This window comes from Salvia hispanica, chromosome 4 (assembly GCF_023119035.1).
Source record: "Salvia hispanica cultivar TCC Black 2014 chromosome 4, UniMelb_Shisp_WGS_1.0, whole genome shotgun sequence".
Lineage (NCBI taxonomy): Eukaryota > Viridiplantae > Streptophyta > Magnoliopsida > Lamiales > Lamiaceae > Salvia > Salvia hispanica.
Genome location: NC_062968.1, coordinates 2,788,117 through 2,805,193, shown reverse-complemented (window position 1 = coordinate 2,805,193; position 17,077 = coordinate 2,788,117). Strand labels below are relative to the sequence as shown.

Genomic DNA, 17,077 nt, shown 5'->3' with positions numbered 1-17,077 from the left:
GAATGAGTTAGTGGAATATGGGGTCCACTACCAAAAATGGAAAAAGTGAACTGTGTCAAGTATTCGGGGACGGACCGAAATGGCAAACTGTGTCAAGTATTCGGAGACGAAGGGAGTAAGTCATTTTATATGATGTTGAGTTCATCTTCGTTGAAACAAAATGAGCATTTTCTGGCAACCTTTTAAGTTGATAAAAAAAAAAGCAGTAAAAAAAAGACATTGATCCAATATAGGATTAGTTTGTTTACAGACAAAGAAGAGAAAGACGAAAATCATTGGAGGCCAAAGAAATGACGAGTGCGATTACGTGTTATTCGCCAGAAACAGAAACAAAAACAAAAACTAATTGTCTCAGTTCTACAGGCAGCCTATGACTTTTTTTCTCCTTATCCATCATTCAATTACTGTTACATTGTTTTTTTCTCACCCTCTTTATTGACAGGGAATAATTATTATACTTATATTAGGATGTTATTTATAATTCCTATAGTACTTTTTAAGGTTTTTCTAGGTTTGACTACATGTGTACCAAAACACGCGCTTTTGGTGGAATCCGACTAATCCTGCTCGATCTGATTTTCGGATTAAGGCTGAAAGTCTCCAGCGTGTGGCGAGATTTGAACCCATGACCTTAAGGTCACCACAGCTCCGCATTGCCAACTGCATTGCAACCCGATGGTAATTTTTAAGTTTTTGATTCATTCTTTTATTAGAATTTGATTTTAAATTAATCAGTGATTGTTTAGTTGGTTATATTTAATTCAAGCATATTATTTGAAATTTTAATAAAATTTCTCATCCGTCGATGAGCCTTGGTCTTCTACGCTTATCGTGTCGCGTCAATATATATGCATAATACAAAATGAAGTATTAGCAATTTCATATTAGAATGACAATTTTTATATAATAACTAGGTTGTATGAAAATAATAAATCTTACTTAATTAATAATTAATTAGTTGGATGATTAAAATGTGGACTAAAATATATGTTTAAACATGTTTCATGCAATGATACAAATCAAATATTTAATCAAAATGAATTGTTTTATTAATATATAATCAAACCAAACGCCTCCAAAATAAATTAATCCAAACACATAAATCATCAAGAAATCAAAATACTTTCACAAACCAAATTCTAAAATGACTTTGGGATAAATAAGAAAATATTAAATTTATCTAAAAAAAGTTTACCACCAATGCAATCAAGTGTGTCAAGTTGACCCAAGCCCAACTCAGCCTACGCCTATGACTGAAACTGACTGAATTTGTAGTGTGTTATACTGGATTTCTTTCAAAAAAATCTGGATCTAATCAAGCCCACTTGATGAATGTGTCGGACTGGGCTGCACAGAAAAAATTTCATTCATTTTTAGTTTTACATACATTTTTTATTTTTTTGAAATAAATTTTATAAGTTATAAATATTAATATTTGGACGGTTAAGTTTATTTATAAGATTTTTATTGTTAATTGTACTACTTTACATATATATTTATTGAATGATTTTATAATTGCATAGAACGTACTACCTTCCTCACAACTAAGTTGAATCAAAACTTTTGGACACGAAGATTAAGAAATTGTATTGAAAAATAGAGAAGATGAACAACATAGGAAAAATAAAGAATGAGTAAAGAAGGCGATGGAATAAAATAAGAGTGATTAGATATTTTGTTTTTTGTCAAAAAAGGAAATGACTCAACTTAGTAGGAATATCCCAAAAAAGAATACGACTCAACTTAGTTGGGACGCATGGAGTAATATACTATGTACTACGGAGTTTGTAGGAGTATATATTTTTTTCCTCAAAATATATGGTTATTTAATAATTTCGATACTTTTTGGATTTTCGAATCTTGGACAAACAGAAATGGTATGTTTTTGTCCTTTTTATAGCACCGTCCATAATAGGTGGTAAACCTATTTAAGTAACTATTTACTGGATTAGAATATTAAATTGAGATTAATTAGTAACTTAAACACTATCTAAAAATTTAGCTTAAATATTTCAAAATAGAAGTTACATTAATAAATAAATAAAATAATTTAATAGAATACAAAAACTCGATTTTTCTTTCTCGTCTCTCACACTTCTAATTAATCAAACATTAAAAAAACAAAACTTGACGACGTCGAACAACGAACCCTAGTTCTCACATTCCTCCACGAAAGCAGTGCAAAGATTCGTCTTCTTCATGTCTTGGGACTGTTGGTACTTATTATACCGTTCTACTAGTGAGCTTCGCGACCTTTGGCTCTCGTATGAAAGGAGGACGAAGTAGACAAAAAAAAAACGGGTTGATCTTAAATAGGGTTGACCAACTATTTTTGGATCAAATCAAAATAGACCTTAAGTAGGGTTGACCGTCAATTTTAGACAGCGCGTTCAGAAAAGGACAAAAAACGAACTGCTTTCGTTTTCCGAGGATTCGAAGATCCAAAAGAAAATGAATAAGACCCAAATCTATGTTTAGAAAAAATAGACTTTAGTTTTTTTTTTAATAGCAATTTTTTTACTATACTTTTATATAGTTAGGATATTGTTGATAATCAATCCAATAAAAGGTAAGGTTATATTCTTCGTTGAGGCTTAAGGTAGGTTTACATTCTTATTTGAGGCTAACTGAGTGGATTATATTTCATCATCCAAATCGATCATTGGTGTCTACGTAGTTCGTTAGGGGGTTACTTTTTAATGTTTTATTTGGGTTTTTTTGTGTTAACATTTCTAATTTGAATGTTGTTGAATCCTATTAAAGGTGTTTGTTTTCCTATTTTAATTTTTGGCAATTTTATACCTTAAAGGCTTCAATGATTTAAATTTGGCAATTTAAATTTTTTACAGCTTTTTTTTCATATATCCTGTGGATGATTTCAGTACTCTAATACTTGTTATAGTATAGTTTTCAACATTTATTTACAAGTTTTCCAAGTTTAATAAGTATTTACCAATTTCATACCTTAATTAAAGTATTATTCTGTTTTCTAGTCTCCAATTACAAGACGTGAGTCATACCGTGTTCAATACAATAGGGGTGGATTTCTTTTATATTTAAAATTTCATATCATGTTAGATTTAGATACTAATCCATTAAACAAATGCATATTGAATTAAATTTATCTTATTGTTATAATTGTAATTAATTTTTATGAAATTGAATTGTATCGTGGAATTTAAAAAATATAAATGAATCAAAATAAGCAGGGTAAACATTATAAAAACTAGAATAAAATTAGGGTAGAAAATAAAAATACATGATTAATAATAGTGGGGATCATATTTGAGTCGTTCTTATACTTGGACTAACTCTGGATTTAAAAAATAACTCAAACGAAGCACAAAACTCATAATTTGGGTCAAATTAGTAGAGACTGAGCGTAGTAAGTAGTAACCATCTTTTTTTATTCTATTCCTCCTTTTTAGTTTGATGCAATTTTAACAATGGAATATATCCATTCGAATTTAATGCCATAGTGCCTCACTAAATCATAATCAACAATTAATCAGCACCTACACTATTTTTAATTTTTTAGACCATCTCCAACCGTACGCCAAAACTCACTTTTAGTGTAGATAATTTTTCTAACCATACACCAAACTCAAACCCATTTTTGAATTTTTTAATGAAATAACACCAAATATGGTGTTTACTCCAAAATTTTGTTAGAGAAATACTCAAAAATAGTGTAAACTTAAAGATGGTGTAAATAGTTGGAGTAAAACTACTCTTTGATGTGACATATACTAAAAACAGATTTGAATTTAGCGTAAATGGTTGGAGATGGCCTTATCTATTCATAAAATAACCACTTTCCATGACAATTAAATAAATATAAAACATGATATACGATACAAATTAAAACTCATTATTTGTTGATACATACTGTAAAATTCAATTAGGATATGTATATATCTTGTAAGTAATATTAATAGTATTATATTCATGATCAAGGCGCGCGTGGCACACACGCCAACTAGCTCAACAACACTTCTTTCCTCTCTCAAAAACATAATCTCAGCGAAAACATCGTGACTCAATCACTAAAAACATCACAAATCCTTCTCCTATTCGACTTCACACTTTAAACTATAAAAATCAGCACCCATCTTTGTGTTTTCGACGCCTTAATTCCCTCTCTTTAAAAAGCGCACCACCCTTTGCATGAAATCTCAATCCTCAACTCTGCTGTTTCACGTTTGAAACCTTTCGAAACGCTCCCCTCATTTATTATTGCACCCTTTCCTCCATACTAAATTACTCCTAATTAGCAAGGCCATGAAATCGCTGTGGGTCTGGATTCTGATCCTTTTCCTGGCCTCCGCGCAAGCTCAGCCGAGTTTCATCTCGTGGGAAGACTTGAGACTCGGCGACGCAAGGTCCACTTTGGGAAACGGCGATGATCAGAGCAAGGTCATCGTCGTCTCCCAGAACGGCTCCGGAGATTCCCTCACCGTTCAAGGCGCCGTTGATTTGGTTCCGGAGAATAATATCCACCGTGTCAAGATTCATATTCTTCCTGGCGTTTACAGGTTACTAATTCTTTTTTTTTTCAGTTTTTTTTTTTTTTTTTTTTTTTTTTTTTTTTTTTTTTTTTAGGGCGGGAAGTAATTTGATTTGTTAGTTTTAGTGCAATGCGGTTTTTGTTTGAGCTTTGTTAGGAGAGTGGGGTAGTGAGGAGGTTACTTTTTTAGTAGTGGGCCTTTAAGTTATATACTACTATACTACTGTCAATAATGATTCTCTATTTATCTGGCAATACAGGGAAAAGGTGCATATTCCGGCGAATAAGCCGTACATAACACTGATCGGAGAGGAGGGGAGAGCGGGCGAGACGGTGATAACTTGGCACGACAAAGCCGGGGACTTGAATGCAGACGGCGGCTACATTGGGACGTGGAACTCGTCCTCCGTCACCGTGCTATCCGACTACTTCTGTGCATCCTACATCACTTTTCAGGTGATCAATAAACTACATACATTAAAAAAAAAAACAACAAAAATTAAAAAAAAAAAACTAAAAAAAAAAACCTAAAAATTTACAAATTACCAATCAATTTATGTGTTTTTTTTTTGTCACAGAATACAGTGGTGGTGCAGGGAGATTTAGGAGTGAACGGCTACCAGGCGGTGGCGCTGAGGATCGGGGGCGATCACGCCATGTTCTACCGAGTCCGGTTCCTGGGGTCGCAGGACACGCTCCTGGACGAAAGCGGCTCACATTATTTCCTCGAATGCTTCATCCAAGGCACCACTGATTTCATATTCGGCAGGGCAAGATCCTTGTACAAGCACTGCAACATATCAGCGGTAGCGGACGGGTTCGCGATCGCAGCTCATCACCGCGACAGCCCCCTCAACGACACGGGCTTCTCGTTTGTCAACTGCTCCGTGACTGGAACAGGGGATCTGTTCCTTGGCAGAGCATGGGGAGCTTACTCTCGGATTATTTACTCCTACACAGATTTTAACATAACTGTGAGGCCAGAAGGATGGCAGGATTGGGGGTATCCATCGCGACGAAACACCGCGGTGTTCGGGCTGTACGAGTGCACAGGAAGAGGAGCGGTGAGAAACACTACTGAAAACTGGTCTAAAGTTATGAATATCACAGAAGCAATGCCATTTTTAAACACAGATTTCATTGAAGGGGAGCATTGGCTAAGGCTCTAGTTTCCATTTTTTTTTTTTTTCATTCAATGGTTTAGTTTTTGTATAGAGAGATAGATGAGAAAGATTACACTGTCATATCACCTTTTTTTGCAATAATATACTATGCTTTATTTCAATATAATGGAATCCTCTAAAACCAAAAAGAGTAATGAGAAAATTCATGATTAATATAGAGGAGAGTGCACATGAATGGTGGATGGCCTTGTTTCTAATTTCTATACATGAAGAAATTACTTACCATAAATGTACATCTATTGTAGTAAAATTCTATTACCATAGCCTAAACAAGACTTTATTCATTAACTAACAGCCAGTTAGCAGCATCTCAGTAGCTTCTGCTTCACATTTCACCTCAGCAATCTCACATTCCACCAAGTTGTTGTCGTCTCCATTGACGTTAACAGCGCCTAAGACGTCACTGCCAGCGTTCCCCATCTCTTGCTCGATGCTGTTAGAGTTTTCCTTCTCCTCGGCTTCATCTACACACTTCTGCTGCTCAGCGTCGGTGCATTCGTCTTTCAGGGGGACGTTGGTCAGTGTCATGCCCGCTAGCTCATGAATCGCTTCGTCAACCACACACAGTTTATTACTGGCAACAAATTTATCAACAGAGGTAGGAGAGTTATCCGATTTGGCTTCCTTGGAAGCAGCAGACGATGTTGAGAGCTTAGTATCAGTGCTCGTTGAAGATATGACGCAAAGAATGTTAGGATTTGGCTCGATATCCATCCACTTATCGCCAACCCAATCTCTTGAAACTCTTAAATTCTTCACCTCACTTATCAGGTACATATCTTCACCTGATATAACCAAGAAAACAAATACCTAAGCCTCAATGGAAATAGGAAAAAGCAAAACTAACACACGCTACAACCAAAACGAAAAACCTTGCAACTGTACAAACCTGGAATATAAATCTTGTAGATTCCATTTTCGCCATCGCTAGTGTCAGAGATGACCCCTTCCCACCAACCATCACTCCACCACGCATCAGCTGGATCTCCAACTCCATAGGTTGGGCTCCCTTCGTTGCAGGGATTGGCAGGTCTGACAGTGAGGCGGCCAGCATACCGCATCCCCAGCTTATCAGCCTTAGCCACTCTATTCGTAGGAATCCATTCCTACAGTTACCACAACGTAAAGCACACACTCAACATAGTTCGTAAAGCACACACTCAACATAGTTCGAAAATGATCATAACCATCCAGAAGAATATCATGCAAAGACTAGAAAGTTTCTTTTCCATTTCAAAAGATACACAAATAATCAAAAGATAATCATACCTCGAGGTTGGTGCCACTATCCTCATCCATGATATCTTCATACAGAATTTTCATCTGTCTCCTCGAGATCTCTGCGATTGTACATCTGAACCAGCAGCCACGCATACCACTGTCTTGGCAAAGAAACTCCGCCTTTTCATTCTGTAACAAAGGTCTCTGCCGAAATTGGCCATCAACATGCTTGAGAAAATTTGTCTCCCTGCTCAGCGGACCGTATTTCTTGTCTGATAGATCTTGGTCTGATTTATGATCCTCTCTGGAACTTCTATTCCTTTTAGATCCCACTTTTCCATCGTCCTCAGAGCTAAACTCGTCTTCCTCAAAAAAATCAGGGCTGAAGCACGAGAATATTGCTTGATCATAATATCCCCGCAATTTACTAAGTTTGAATTGTTTTACTCTATTAACCTTGAACTGTCTGAAACAGTAATGAAGTCCACCTAACAAATCGTGTGGAAAAACTTCCACACATTTCTCATAGTGTTCACGAGTTAAAACTATGGCTGGGCCATCAACGCATTCAGCGCTGATCACCTGTATGTAAGGAGTGATAAAGACTTCTTTGGGATCAGGATTACGTAAAGCCACAACTCCCTCCACCTCCTTATTATGATGGAACCATCTCACTTTGACCTTTTTCTGGCTCTTTCTGTCTTCATACATATCCTCCAAATATGCAATATAGCGATTATCTTTCTCAGCCATTACAAAGACAAATGAATGAACCTGAATAGCAGGAAAAATGAAGACAAGTAATGAGAAGAAAATCAGCCTGGGATTTACAATGCTTTTCACATATAGGTCCAAAAAAAAACCATTTAAACCTGTCTCAATACAATGTCTCAGTTTGAAAAGAAAAGAAGCACAATAATCCATTTCAAGCATACATCTGATGGACATGGTGGTGGCAAATAGGTAAAGAAGAGCTACTACAAGCATCTTGCCATTCTACCAACTTAATGTTCCTTCTTTCAAGTTGGAAACTCAAGATGCCACCTAAACTAACACGAATTATCTTGCCTCGCATAAAATTAAAATTAACACTTGCAAAGTTTACTTTTGTTTGACCGATAAATTTTGACTTAAAAACTTAATTGCACTATATTTTACATTATTAAAACTACTAAGTGAAAACCGGGACCCGTTTTAAAAGTACGACACGAGTAATGACAAGTCAATAAAGAAAGCTTTTCTTAAGTATATAATAGAGTATTATATTAATTTTATTAGGGTTTCTTATTCCTCGCGCGGCAGCCATTGTTATTCCCTTTCCTCAACAACTTTTTGTTCCCATATTTAGTTCAGCCCTCCCTATCATTTAATTTCAAAGATTCAGTTTTCAACTGCATTGAATTGGTGAGGGCTGACATTCTCGAATATTTTGAAGTACAAAACAATATAGAATTTTTTTTTGGTGTGGGCTGAAGCCCTCCCCCGCCTCTTACTTTGTCCGCCCATGTCTAGATGAATGTTTATACAAGTTAAGCTTGGGAAAATCTATATATGATGGATTCAAGGAGACTTACTGTTATTGAAATCCCATTCCTGCGAAATTCCGAGTAATGCTTCAATTGTTTACCACAAGCCCAAGAGGAACCTGACCATGAAATGTCTAAATGATGACCTTTCAAATTCCTAGCTATGCGTCCCTGACATAAAATATAGTACAATTGTGAACAAAAAAACTCGGACGAATAGCAACAAAAACATGACGCCATAAAATAAACAGTGAGGAATGTGTACCTTATGAGATAGCATCTGAGTGCGCTGAGCATTTAATTCGGCAGTATTGTTACCTTTTGGGGACACTATGAGAAAATGAAAAAAAAATATTAATCCAAAAACAATTTGTAAATGTAATGTGAGTGCATTTAGAAATAAAATCAAAGTAACATAGTGCATAATTGCTGCAGTTATTCGACCTGAAAGTATTTAGGTCAACAGCATAATTTTTTTACAACGGGAGTTAACAAAGTGTAGTTTCAGACGTTCTGCAAATAAAGAAAAAGGTCTTATGGAGAACCTTCTGTGCTACTACTATCAAAGAAACCTTCAACGAATTAACTTTCACGCAAAAATCTAAGAAAATCCTGACATCTCAGGAACTAACAACAGATTTTCGCAAAAAGCTTACCACAAAAACCATATATGGCAGGATGCAGGGAAGAAAAATGACACGACGTAAAGGGATGTATACCACAAATTACAACCAAGACAAGTTCCATGAAAATAATCAACACCTTCTAACTTTATACAGTTGGTTAGCGGCATAGGAAAAGGCAAACATGCATTGAACATATGCTAGGTCAAGTTGAAAGTCATCCACTAAATTTCAGCATCTCTGTGCTAAAGAAAATAACTCAAGAACCACAATGATATCCATAACCAAAACTGAAACTACCCAAAAAGATACATGCCCAAGAAAAATTGACATAAAACCTTTCAAACAAGAAATACCAATGAACCATAAACACCAACCCAGCAATTACAGCATATAAATTGATCAGTTAAAGCCGTTGAAACACAAACAACATAAGAATACCCAAAAGAGAGACTTATAGGAACGCATACTTGAGCGATCTCCTTGCCGATGTTGCTTTGATAACATGGAAGTAAGCCAGTTCACCACCTCCCTCCTCGACCTCCATCTGAATCCGGCCTGCACCGAGTTATCAGCCCCGTGGGCGCTAAAGAACTCATCCGATACAACATAGAACATGTGCCTAACACTCCTTTCAGTACCCACAACAGCAAGAATTGATTCCCCTGAGTTATCTTTCAAAAAATAGTGAACCACGCGGTTGCCCCTCTCCTTCGACACATATTGCTCCTTCCACTCCACAAAATAACGCTCATTCACAGCCATAGCTGATAATCAAGAAACCACTTTTCACAACCACTTAGCCATCAGAATCGAACTAAAACCCTAAATCAAAAAAACTAAAACTACTCCCCCACAAAAAAATTGCGACAGAAACTACATCAACACCTCACCTTAAGGTATAGATTAGCTGATAAAAGATACCATACCGAAAAAAAATCAACAAAAACACCAAAATTCAGAAAGAATTTTAAGCCAACTTTGACTAACAGATAACCCAATACTCAAGAGATACAAAGAACCCTCTACGCCCAGAGAAACTCAGAAAATCTTGAAGACGTGAAGATCTATTAAACCATGTCAGATGATAAAAAAGGGGGGGTTGTGGTGTGGGTCAGAAACCTGAGAAAAATTCATCTGAAAACATAAATGGGAATCTAGCTATGAGCATGAAATTAACTACAAAGGGGGGGAATTGAGCCCTCGAGCAAGATTTTCAGTTGAAACAACATGGAGAAGAAGGGACTGCGGAAATTGAGAAAAAAGGAGGTATAAAAATGGAGTCTTTTCGCGGCGCAGACGTTTAACTGAAGCAGAAAGGGTTGGGGTAGAGTGATAGAGAAAGAGGAGGTGAGAATAAATAGGAAAAGGAGCAGAATCAGAAATGCTAGTATGGAAGGAAGAGAGAGATTGTGGATGGGCTTCAAGAATTGGAGACGGTAGGGAAGAAAAGGGTTCAACTAACTCACTCAACAAGGTCAAGGGCAAATAAATGTCATTTCTTTTTTATTTTGTTTTATCAAAATAATAAGTTGACATTTAGTTTATTTGACTAAATGGAATATCAGTAAATAAATAACTCATGAAATGTATAGGAATTTATCACATTTATAGGGTTGGTCAGTTACTTGAAAGTTAACACCTACCAAATTGATATTGATATCTTGAAATAATTGCATGTTGTTCCCTCCGTATATGAATATGAGTCTTATTTTTTTCATTTTAGTCCGTTTTTAAATATAAGTCTCGATTCATTTTTACTATAAATGAAAATGATACTATACCTTATATTCTATTCACATTTCATTTAAAATTCAGTATATAGTATAAGTGAGGCTCATATACCAATAATTTTTTGTCGCTCGTTTTTCTTAACATTTCTTAAAACTCGTGCCAAAAAGAAATGTGACTCTCATTCGCGGACGAAGGGAGTACTAATCAAATAAAAGTATTTGGTCTTTTTGGCATAAACATGACTTTAGAGAAAAATAAAATGATTAATTTTACTCGATATGTAATTGTACTTGTCTTGATATATGTGTACTTTCAACCCTAGATGGATGAGAAAATATATGCAATCAATCCATACGTCAATTTTTTTCCCTTGCAGAATTTAAATTATAAAGTTTATAAATAACGTGAAATGAATTTAAGAAAATACAAGGTTCACGATTGGAAAAAGTAAAAGAGCATAAGTTACATTACAATGTATACAACCTAAAGAATGACCTAGATAACAATTAACCCTAAAGAAGTCGCATAACAAAACGAGCTAAAAGACAAAATCTCGAAGTAGAAGAGCATCAAAATTCACTCTCAATCTTCATGTATCAACACATCCTTCCAGCTAGGCTTGCGGTCCTGCTTGCTAGGTTGCGCATGTTCTACACTACTCTCATTAGGCATGTTTTCGGATTACTCAACTCTCTCTCGTTTGTGGCTTTGCATGGCTATGCATGGGATTATCTCCGCTAACCAAACCCTTTTGGACACCACGTCGTTGCTTTTCACAAAATATTTTGTACATTAGTACCTTCAAGTCTTGACTAAAACATGAGCGAGAGTGCACTCACATCCTACATTATCCATGTCTCAACCCTTGAGGATTTGAGACCATCATCGAGTTATAATCAATGACATCTCCAGAATTTTGGATTTTTGGGTATGATAAATAATCATAGCGACTTGGAGCCTCGAATTATGAGCAATCGTTAGCAAAATTAAGTATAGATAGAAGTTTATGAATAGATACAAAATGCTAAGAGTCAATTCTCATGCTAAAGAATGATTCAAGTTATCTTCAATGCATGACATTAATGCTCGTTAAAAAGCAATTGACTTTGATTGTAAAAAGATCTAAAACATTAGAAGTCAGTAATAATATCATTCAAATTTGACATGAAGTTATTTGATATTTAAAGTATTTTTTTATAGTTTACTTTTTATATATAAAACACATGAAATTTAAAGTTATACTATAGTATATTATTATAGTAAAATTCATATTTTGCAAGTCAACATAATGTATACAAGTCAATAATACCTCTTATATATAATTAATGTAGACATTATTATAATTTTCCATAAAAATAAAGAATGAAATTATTCTCAAATTCATGTATACAATATATATAATATTTAAATAGTTATATTTGTATTTACAAATTCATTAAAAGATAAAAAAAAATAAGAAATGATTTGCTAACTAGTAGTACTATTTATTAGAAATTACTAATACTATTTAAGGGTAATTATAATTAGAGAAGTTTTATCAAATTTACATCGAACAAATACAGCAGGGACAGTAATTATAATTAGAGAAGTTTTCTCAAATTTACATCAAACAAATACAGCAGAGACTGAGAGATATTATTTATTACTAGTAACCAAACAAATACAGTTGGAATGCAGAGAATATTATTTATTATTAGTTACCAAACAAAACCAGCTTTGATGAAGAGAGTATTATTTATTACTTGTAACTACTAAAATTATTTGAGGGTAGTTATAATTAAAGAAGTTTTGCCAAAGTCAAACCATGAAAACCAGTTGGGATGGGAATACAATTTATTACTAATAACTAAAACTATTTGAGGGTAAGTAAAATTAGAGAAGTTTCCCCAAATTTACACCCATCAAAACCAGTTGGGATGGGATAGTACAATTTATTACTACTAATTACTAAAACTATTTGAGGGTAAGTAAAATTAGAGAAGTTTCCCCAAATTTACACCAATCAAAGGCAAATCAGAAGTGGCCTCCACCACATATGCAATAACGCAACCCATTCTCTATCTTACCATTTTCGTAATTGCTCTCTCCCTCCCCGTCTCTATGAAAACTCTATGTTAGTATTAATTATTTTCTTCCATTTAAAACAGCTGAATTTGGACTAATGGCTATGGTGGAAGGTCTATTAAAAGATTTTGGGGGTACAACTAAGCTGCGTCCGCCACTGGTTATAGTATATGGTCCCAATCATGCATAATTTGATCCTCCTTGGAGATTTAAGAAGATTATAATGTGATTTTAAGAGTGTTACATTTTAAAAATATGAAAGACAAACATATGTAGTAGTAGCAATACTTAATTAAAAGAGTCGAAAAGTACGCCTTACATGGTCTAATATCTTGCATAACAAATTAGCTAAACGACAAAATATCGTAACGAAATAGCACTAAATCTCAACATCTATTTTCATAGCAACACGTCAGTCTAGCTAGGCTTGTGGTCCTGCTTTCGAGGTGGCGCATGCTCCACATCCACATTGCTCTCATGCAACACGTTTTCATCGATTTTAACCGGGCTAGCTACTTACTATTTTTATAATATAGATTATACTCTTTAATCATCTTGGAAATAATAGTCTTAGGATAATAGATGTTTTAATAAGATTGAAAATTGTGTAGAGAATAAAAAAGTGTCTGGGATATTTTGGACGGAGTCTTCTTTAGAATTATACTCCAATAAATATACGTTTTTCTATTATTGTTATATAATTTTTTACGAAAAGGAAATTATTATTTGATGCGATCAATCCAACATCTTTATACATTATCGAAAAATGTTATATATAGGACCAAATTTTTAATGATGTAAACTTATAAATATATGTTGGTTAGACAGAGAGGCGAAAATGTCCCACCCTATTTTCTGTATCAAATTTTTTCCATAAATTGAAAAAAAAAAAAAATTGTAGTATTCTGCTTTCTCTTGTGTTAATCCATACTAATGAGCCCAGTTAAATTATATTCAGTCATTAACCATCATATCTTTATGATTTAATGACGAGACAAAAGTGACAACCAAATAAATTAGGGTCAGATTTAGGGTTGGGCTTTGAGCCCAAAATTGGAAACAAGCTTTAATTTTCAAAGGGCAACTTGCCAAATTAATCACGAAAGATGGGCAAATTTTGGCTAGTCCACACTAGATGAAACTTTTCAATTATCTCAGCCTTTCCTTTTCTTGGCGAATTACGCGCTAATGTGACAACCAGTTTACAACTGCGCATCTTAGTAGCGGCTTTTATGCTATTGCCACCCATCATCAAATAAAAAGAAAAATAAAATGAATCTACAAAGGTTGAAACCTAAAGTGGGAACTAGAGTGATGTATCTAAGTATCCCAAATCATCACAACAGCAATCACTCCAACACCAAACAAGACAGCTAAAAACCTATAATGTGGAGTGTCAACAGCCACCTTGTTGAGAGGCTTATACCCCTTGGAGAGCAGATGATTTATGGACACATAGATGAACACACCACAGGCCAGCCCCATCGATATCGCGAATATCCAGTCCGCCACCTGGCCCTGCGTGGTCGAGTCTATCACAATGCCGATGGCCACGCCAATCGGGGTTGAGATCGCGAACGCAAAGGCGTACGTGGCAGAGGACAGGAGGGGCCTCTCGGGCATCATCCTCAGGAGCGCTATCCCCATCGCGACTGCAGCAAATATTTTGTGCAGGCAGACCGTCCACAGAGCTCGCCAAGCGTCTGCTTTCGTCTCTGCCACTCCGATTGCTATCCCTTCGAAGACAGAGTGGAAGCACAGCGCGGCTATGAGCAGCACGCTGTCGCCTAGCGAAGTAGCCCTTGTGAATGAAGCTTGGGCTTCTCTAGAGCCATTGTCCTGAAATAACAGAACCAGCTAGGATATATGTAAACTTTTTTTAAGGCCAAATTTCTTGAACTTGAACAAGTTTTAATCTTTTCAGTTTCACCTGTGGCTTTGTATCCAAAGACAAACTATTGTTGTTGCTAGGATTTGCTACAACAAAGAGAGAAGAATTAGGACAAACTAAAAACAAGAGTCTCAACCATGAACACATAATTAGGAAAAACTAAAAACTATTTAAAATTTCCAATAATAAAAATCAGATCTTTAAACTAATTCACCTACAATGAGGACCACCCATAAGTGAAAAAGCTACTACACCTAACACACTATGCAAGTTTAATTAATTAAAACAAAAACACAACCAAACCACCAATTCTATAGAGTGGGAACCTAACTTATAGTTAAAGCATCAATAAACTCAAACAAACAAACAAAATCTCATCATAAACTAAAATCCAACTTATTCACCAAAGCAACCTTTTCAATTATAGCCTTAACCATGAAATATCTCCCAACCACCATCCATTCCATCTCAATCTTCACAACTCATCAAATTCATCACAACAATTGTTAGGGAGATTTAGAATATTGAACAAAAACGGATAATCTGAAAGTCGTGATACATCACTTTCAGATCAAATCAATTTCGGTGGTTCTACCAAAATATTTGATCGGATACAATTCAGAGAAATCAGAACTTCTATATGTTAATGTTCGAGAAGTGTGTAGAACCAAGAGAATCGATCAGATTTTGAAGAAGATGAACCAGTGCATCTGTAGATGCAGTGCATCTGTAGGAGGGAAAAAACCGAAAATAACTAATTTTCAAAAGGTTTCCGAAATTGCAAATTAGTCCTTTGACTTTCAGAAATTACATTTTCGGATGAATTTCTTACACAGCAACTTCGTTGGAAATAAAAAATTTCCAAGCTGACCTGGGCTCGACCCCAGCCGGGGGCGCTGCTCCCGGACCCCCGTTCATCTAACATCATAATGAATTCAAATAAGCGTGCACTCCGCACCTCCAGACTTATATGATGTCTCATTATGACCATACTGATCAATCAAGTTAATCCAATTACACTAAAATATCCATCAACAATTCCAATTTGATTCAATTTCACAACTAAACAATAACTAATTACAACTAACTAAAATTAAATTCAATGAAAACAAGCATACCTTGAAGCTCGAGGTCGGAGGCATGAGCTGATTTCTTGGCGTAGAGATGAGAAACGACGCAATCGGCGGCCATGGTCATCAAGTAGCCGGCGCAGGCGAGCATGAATGCGAAGGGGTACTCTGTCTCCGTCAATTCGGCGAAAGTCTCGTTGGAATCGCTGAGGAAATGCATCAGGGCGGTGCCGAGGAAGACGCCGGCGGCGAATTGCGTCCCCATTATCAGAAAACCCTCGTTCCATTTCATGAAATACGGCGACATTCCGCCGGCGAATGTCGCCGCGAACACCAGTATCAGGCACCATAGCTTCGCTGAGATCAGAGAGCGAGACCTCAGGTTCGGCTTCTCCGACGGCGAGTCGGTGTCGGAGTCGCCGTGGGCGGAGGCGGCGAGGACGAGGAGGAGGAAGAAGAAGAATGGGAGGGAACGAGACATGAGAGTGAATTTGTGTGTATTATTGTGGCTTTGGTGTATAAATTAAGTTTCTTTTCAAGAATAAAAAATTTAATATGGACGAATTATGGGTTGTCTAACATGTCGTTGTCAACAAGAAGGTGACTGGGAAGTTTGATTAACAATTCAGCAGTCCGGACATGTTGCTACGCGACACAATTGCAGCTGCATATTACTCCCTCCGTCCCCGATTAGGAGTCACACTTTGACCGGACCCGGGTTTTTAGAAATGTAAAGAAAAGTTAATTGAAAAAGTTTGTGGAATGTGGGACCCGTTTTTTTATATTAGTTTTATAATAAAATGTGAGTGAATTGAATTGAGTCAGTGGAAGTGGAATGTGAGACCTACTTACCATTTATGGTAAAAATGACGTGTGACTCTTAATTGGAGACGGACTAAAAAATGGAAAAGTGTGACTCTTAATCGAGGACGGAGGGAGTACTGATATGTTTGGAGCACTGATATTTTATTCAGAAAGTGTCTAATAATTCATTTATTTGCAAGGAAATTTACAGATGAAAAGAATGGAAGATGGGGAACGTAGGAGGCACATCACATGACAATATGTTCAGACTACTAGACTTTTATTTGAGAAGTTTGTAATATTCATTTTCTGCAAGGAAATTTACAAATAAAAAGATGAGGACAGAGATGAAAGATGAAGCCCATGATTCATATTACAAGATATGTCTAGACTACTGAAATAGACCACGAAATAGACAGAGATTTATGGTACAAGCATATTGTCACGTAGAGA

At 35.8% G+C, this 17,077-nt stretch overlaps 3 protein-coding genes across 4 annotated transcripts; 1 reads left to right on the top strand and 2 right to left on the bottom strand.

The window, feature by feature from the left end:
* The first annotated feature begins 4,240 nt into the window (after positions 1-4,240).
* Positions 4,241-5,727, top strand: LOC125221695 (pectinesterase QRT1-like). Its single transcript, XM_048123905.1, has 3 exons — positions 4,241-4,535; positions 4,768-4,963; positions 5,086-5,727. The coding sequence occupies exons 1-3, from the start codon at positions 4,282-4,284 to the stop codon at positions 5,674-5,676; spliced, it is 1,041 nt and encodes a 346-aa protein (XP_047979862.1). The 5' UTR covers positions 4,241-4,281; the 3' UTR covers positions 5,677-5,727.
* Positions 5,728-5,822: 95 nt separating this feature from the next.
* LOC125221694 lies at positions 5,823-10,522 on the bottom strand. 2 transcript variants are annotated; one of them, XM_048123903.1, is made up of 7 exons: positions 9,955-10,522; positions 9,532-9,828; positions 8,704-8,768; positions 8,487-8,609; positions 6,961-7,686; positions 6,581-6,797; positions 5,823-6,476 (listed from the first exon to the last, which is right to left on the bottom strand). In XM_048123903.1, the coding sequence occupies exons 2-7, from the start codon at positions 9,824-9,826 to the stop codon at positions 5,980-5,982; spliced, it is 1,923 nt and encodes a 640-aa protein (XP_047979860.1). In that variant the 5' UTR covers positions 9,827-9,828; positions 9,955-10,522; the 3' UTR covers positions 5,823-5,979. The 2 variants fall into 2 exon arrangements, with proteins under 2 accessions (XP_047979860.1, XP_047979859.1); XM_048123902.1 differs by having other exon boundaries at positions 10,184-10,522.
* A 3,473-nt stretch (positions 10,523-13,995) lies between these two features.
* LOC125218471 (zinc transporter 11) lies at positions 13,996-16,328 on the bottom strand. Its single transcript, XM_048120142.1, has 3 exons — positions 15,869-16,328; positions 14,790-14,836; positions 13,996-14,698 (listed from the first exon to the last, which is right to left on the bottom strand). Exons 1-3 carry the CDS (start codon positions 16,299-16,301, stop codon positions 14,180-14,182), a joined length of 999 nt encoding a protein of 332 aa, XP_047976099.1. The 5' UTR covers positions 16,302-16,328; the 3' UTR covers positions 13,996-14,179.
* Positions 16,329-17,077: the final 749 nt, after the last annotated feature.

Coding starts and splice junctions, on each gene's coding strand:
- LOC125221695 (XM_048123905.1), top strand. CDS start 4,282: ATGAAATCGCTGTGGGTCTGGATTCTGATCCTTTTCCTGGCCTCCGCG. Junction 4,536..4,767: donor ATTCTTCCTGGCGTTTACAG/GTTACTAATTCT, acceptor CTGGCAATACAG/GGAAAAGGTGCATATTCCGG. Junction 4,964..5,085: donor CATCCTACATCACTTTTCAG/GTGATCAATAAA, acceptor TTTTTGTCACAG/AATACAGTGGTGGTGCAGGG.
- LOC125221694 (XM_048123902.1), bottom strand. CDS start 10,232: ATGCTCATAGCTAGATTCCCATTTATGTTTTCAGATGAATTTTTCTCA. Junction 8,610..8,703: donor CTCAGATGCTATCTCATAAG/GTACACATTCCT, acceptor ATTTTATGTCAG/GGACGCATAGCTAGGAATTT. Junction 6,798..6,960: donor ATAGTGGCACCAACCTCGAG/GTATGATTATCT, acceptor TGGTAACTGTAG/GAATGGATTCCTACGAATAG.
- LOC125218471 (XM_048120142.1), bottom strand. CDS start 16,301: ATGTCTCGTTCCCTCCCATTCTTCTTCTTCCTCCTCCTCGTCCTCGCC. Junction 14,837..15,868: donor CTCCGACCTCGAGCTTCAAG/GTATGCTTGTTT, acceptor TCTTTGTTGTAG/CAAATCCTAGCAACAACAAT. Junction 14,699..14,789: donor CTTTGGATACAAAGCCACAG/GTGAAACTGAAA, acceptor CTGTTATTTCAG/GACAATGGCTCTAGAGAAGC.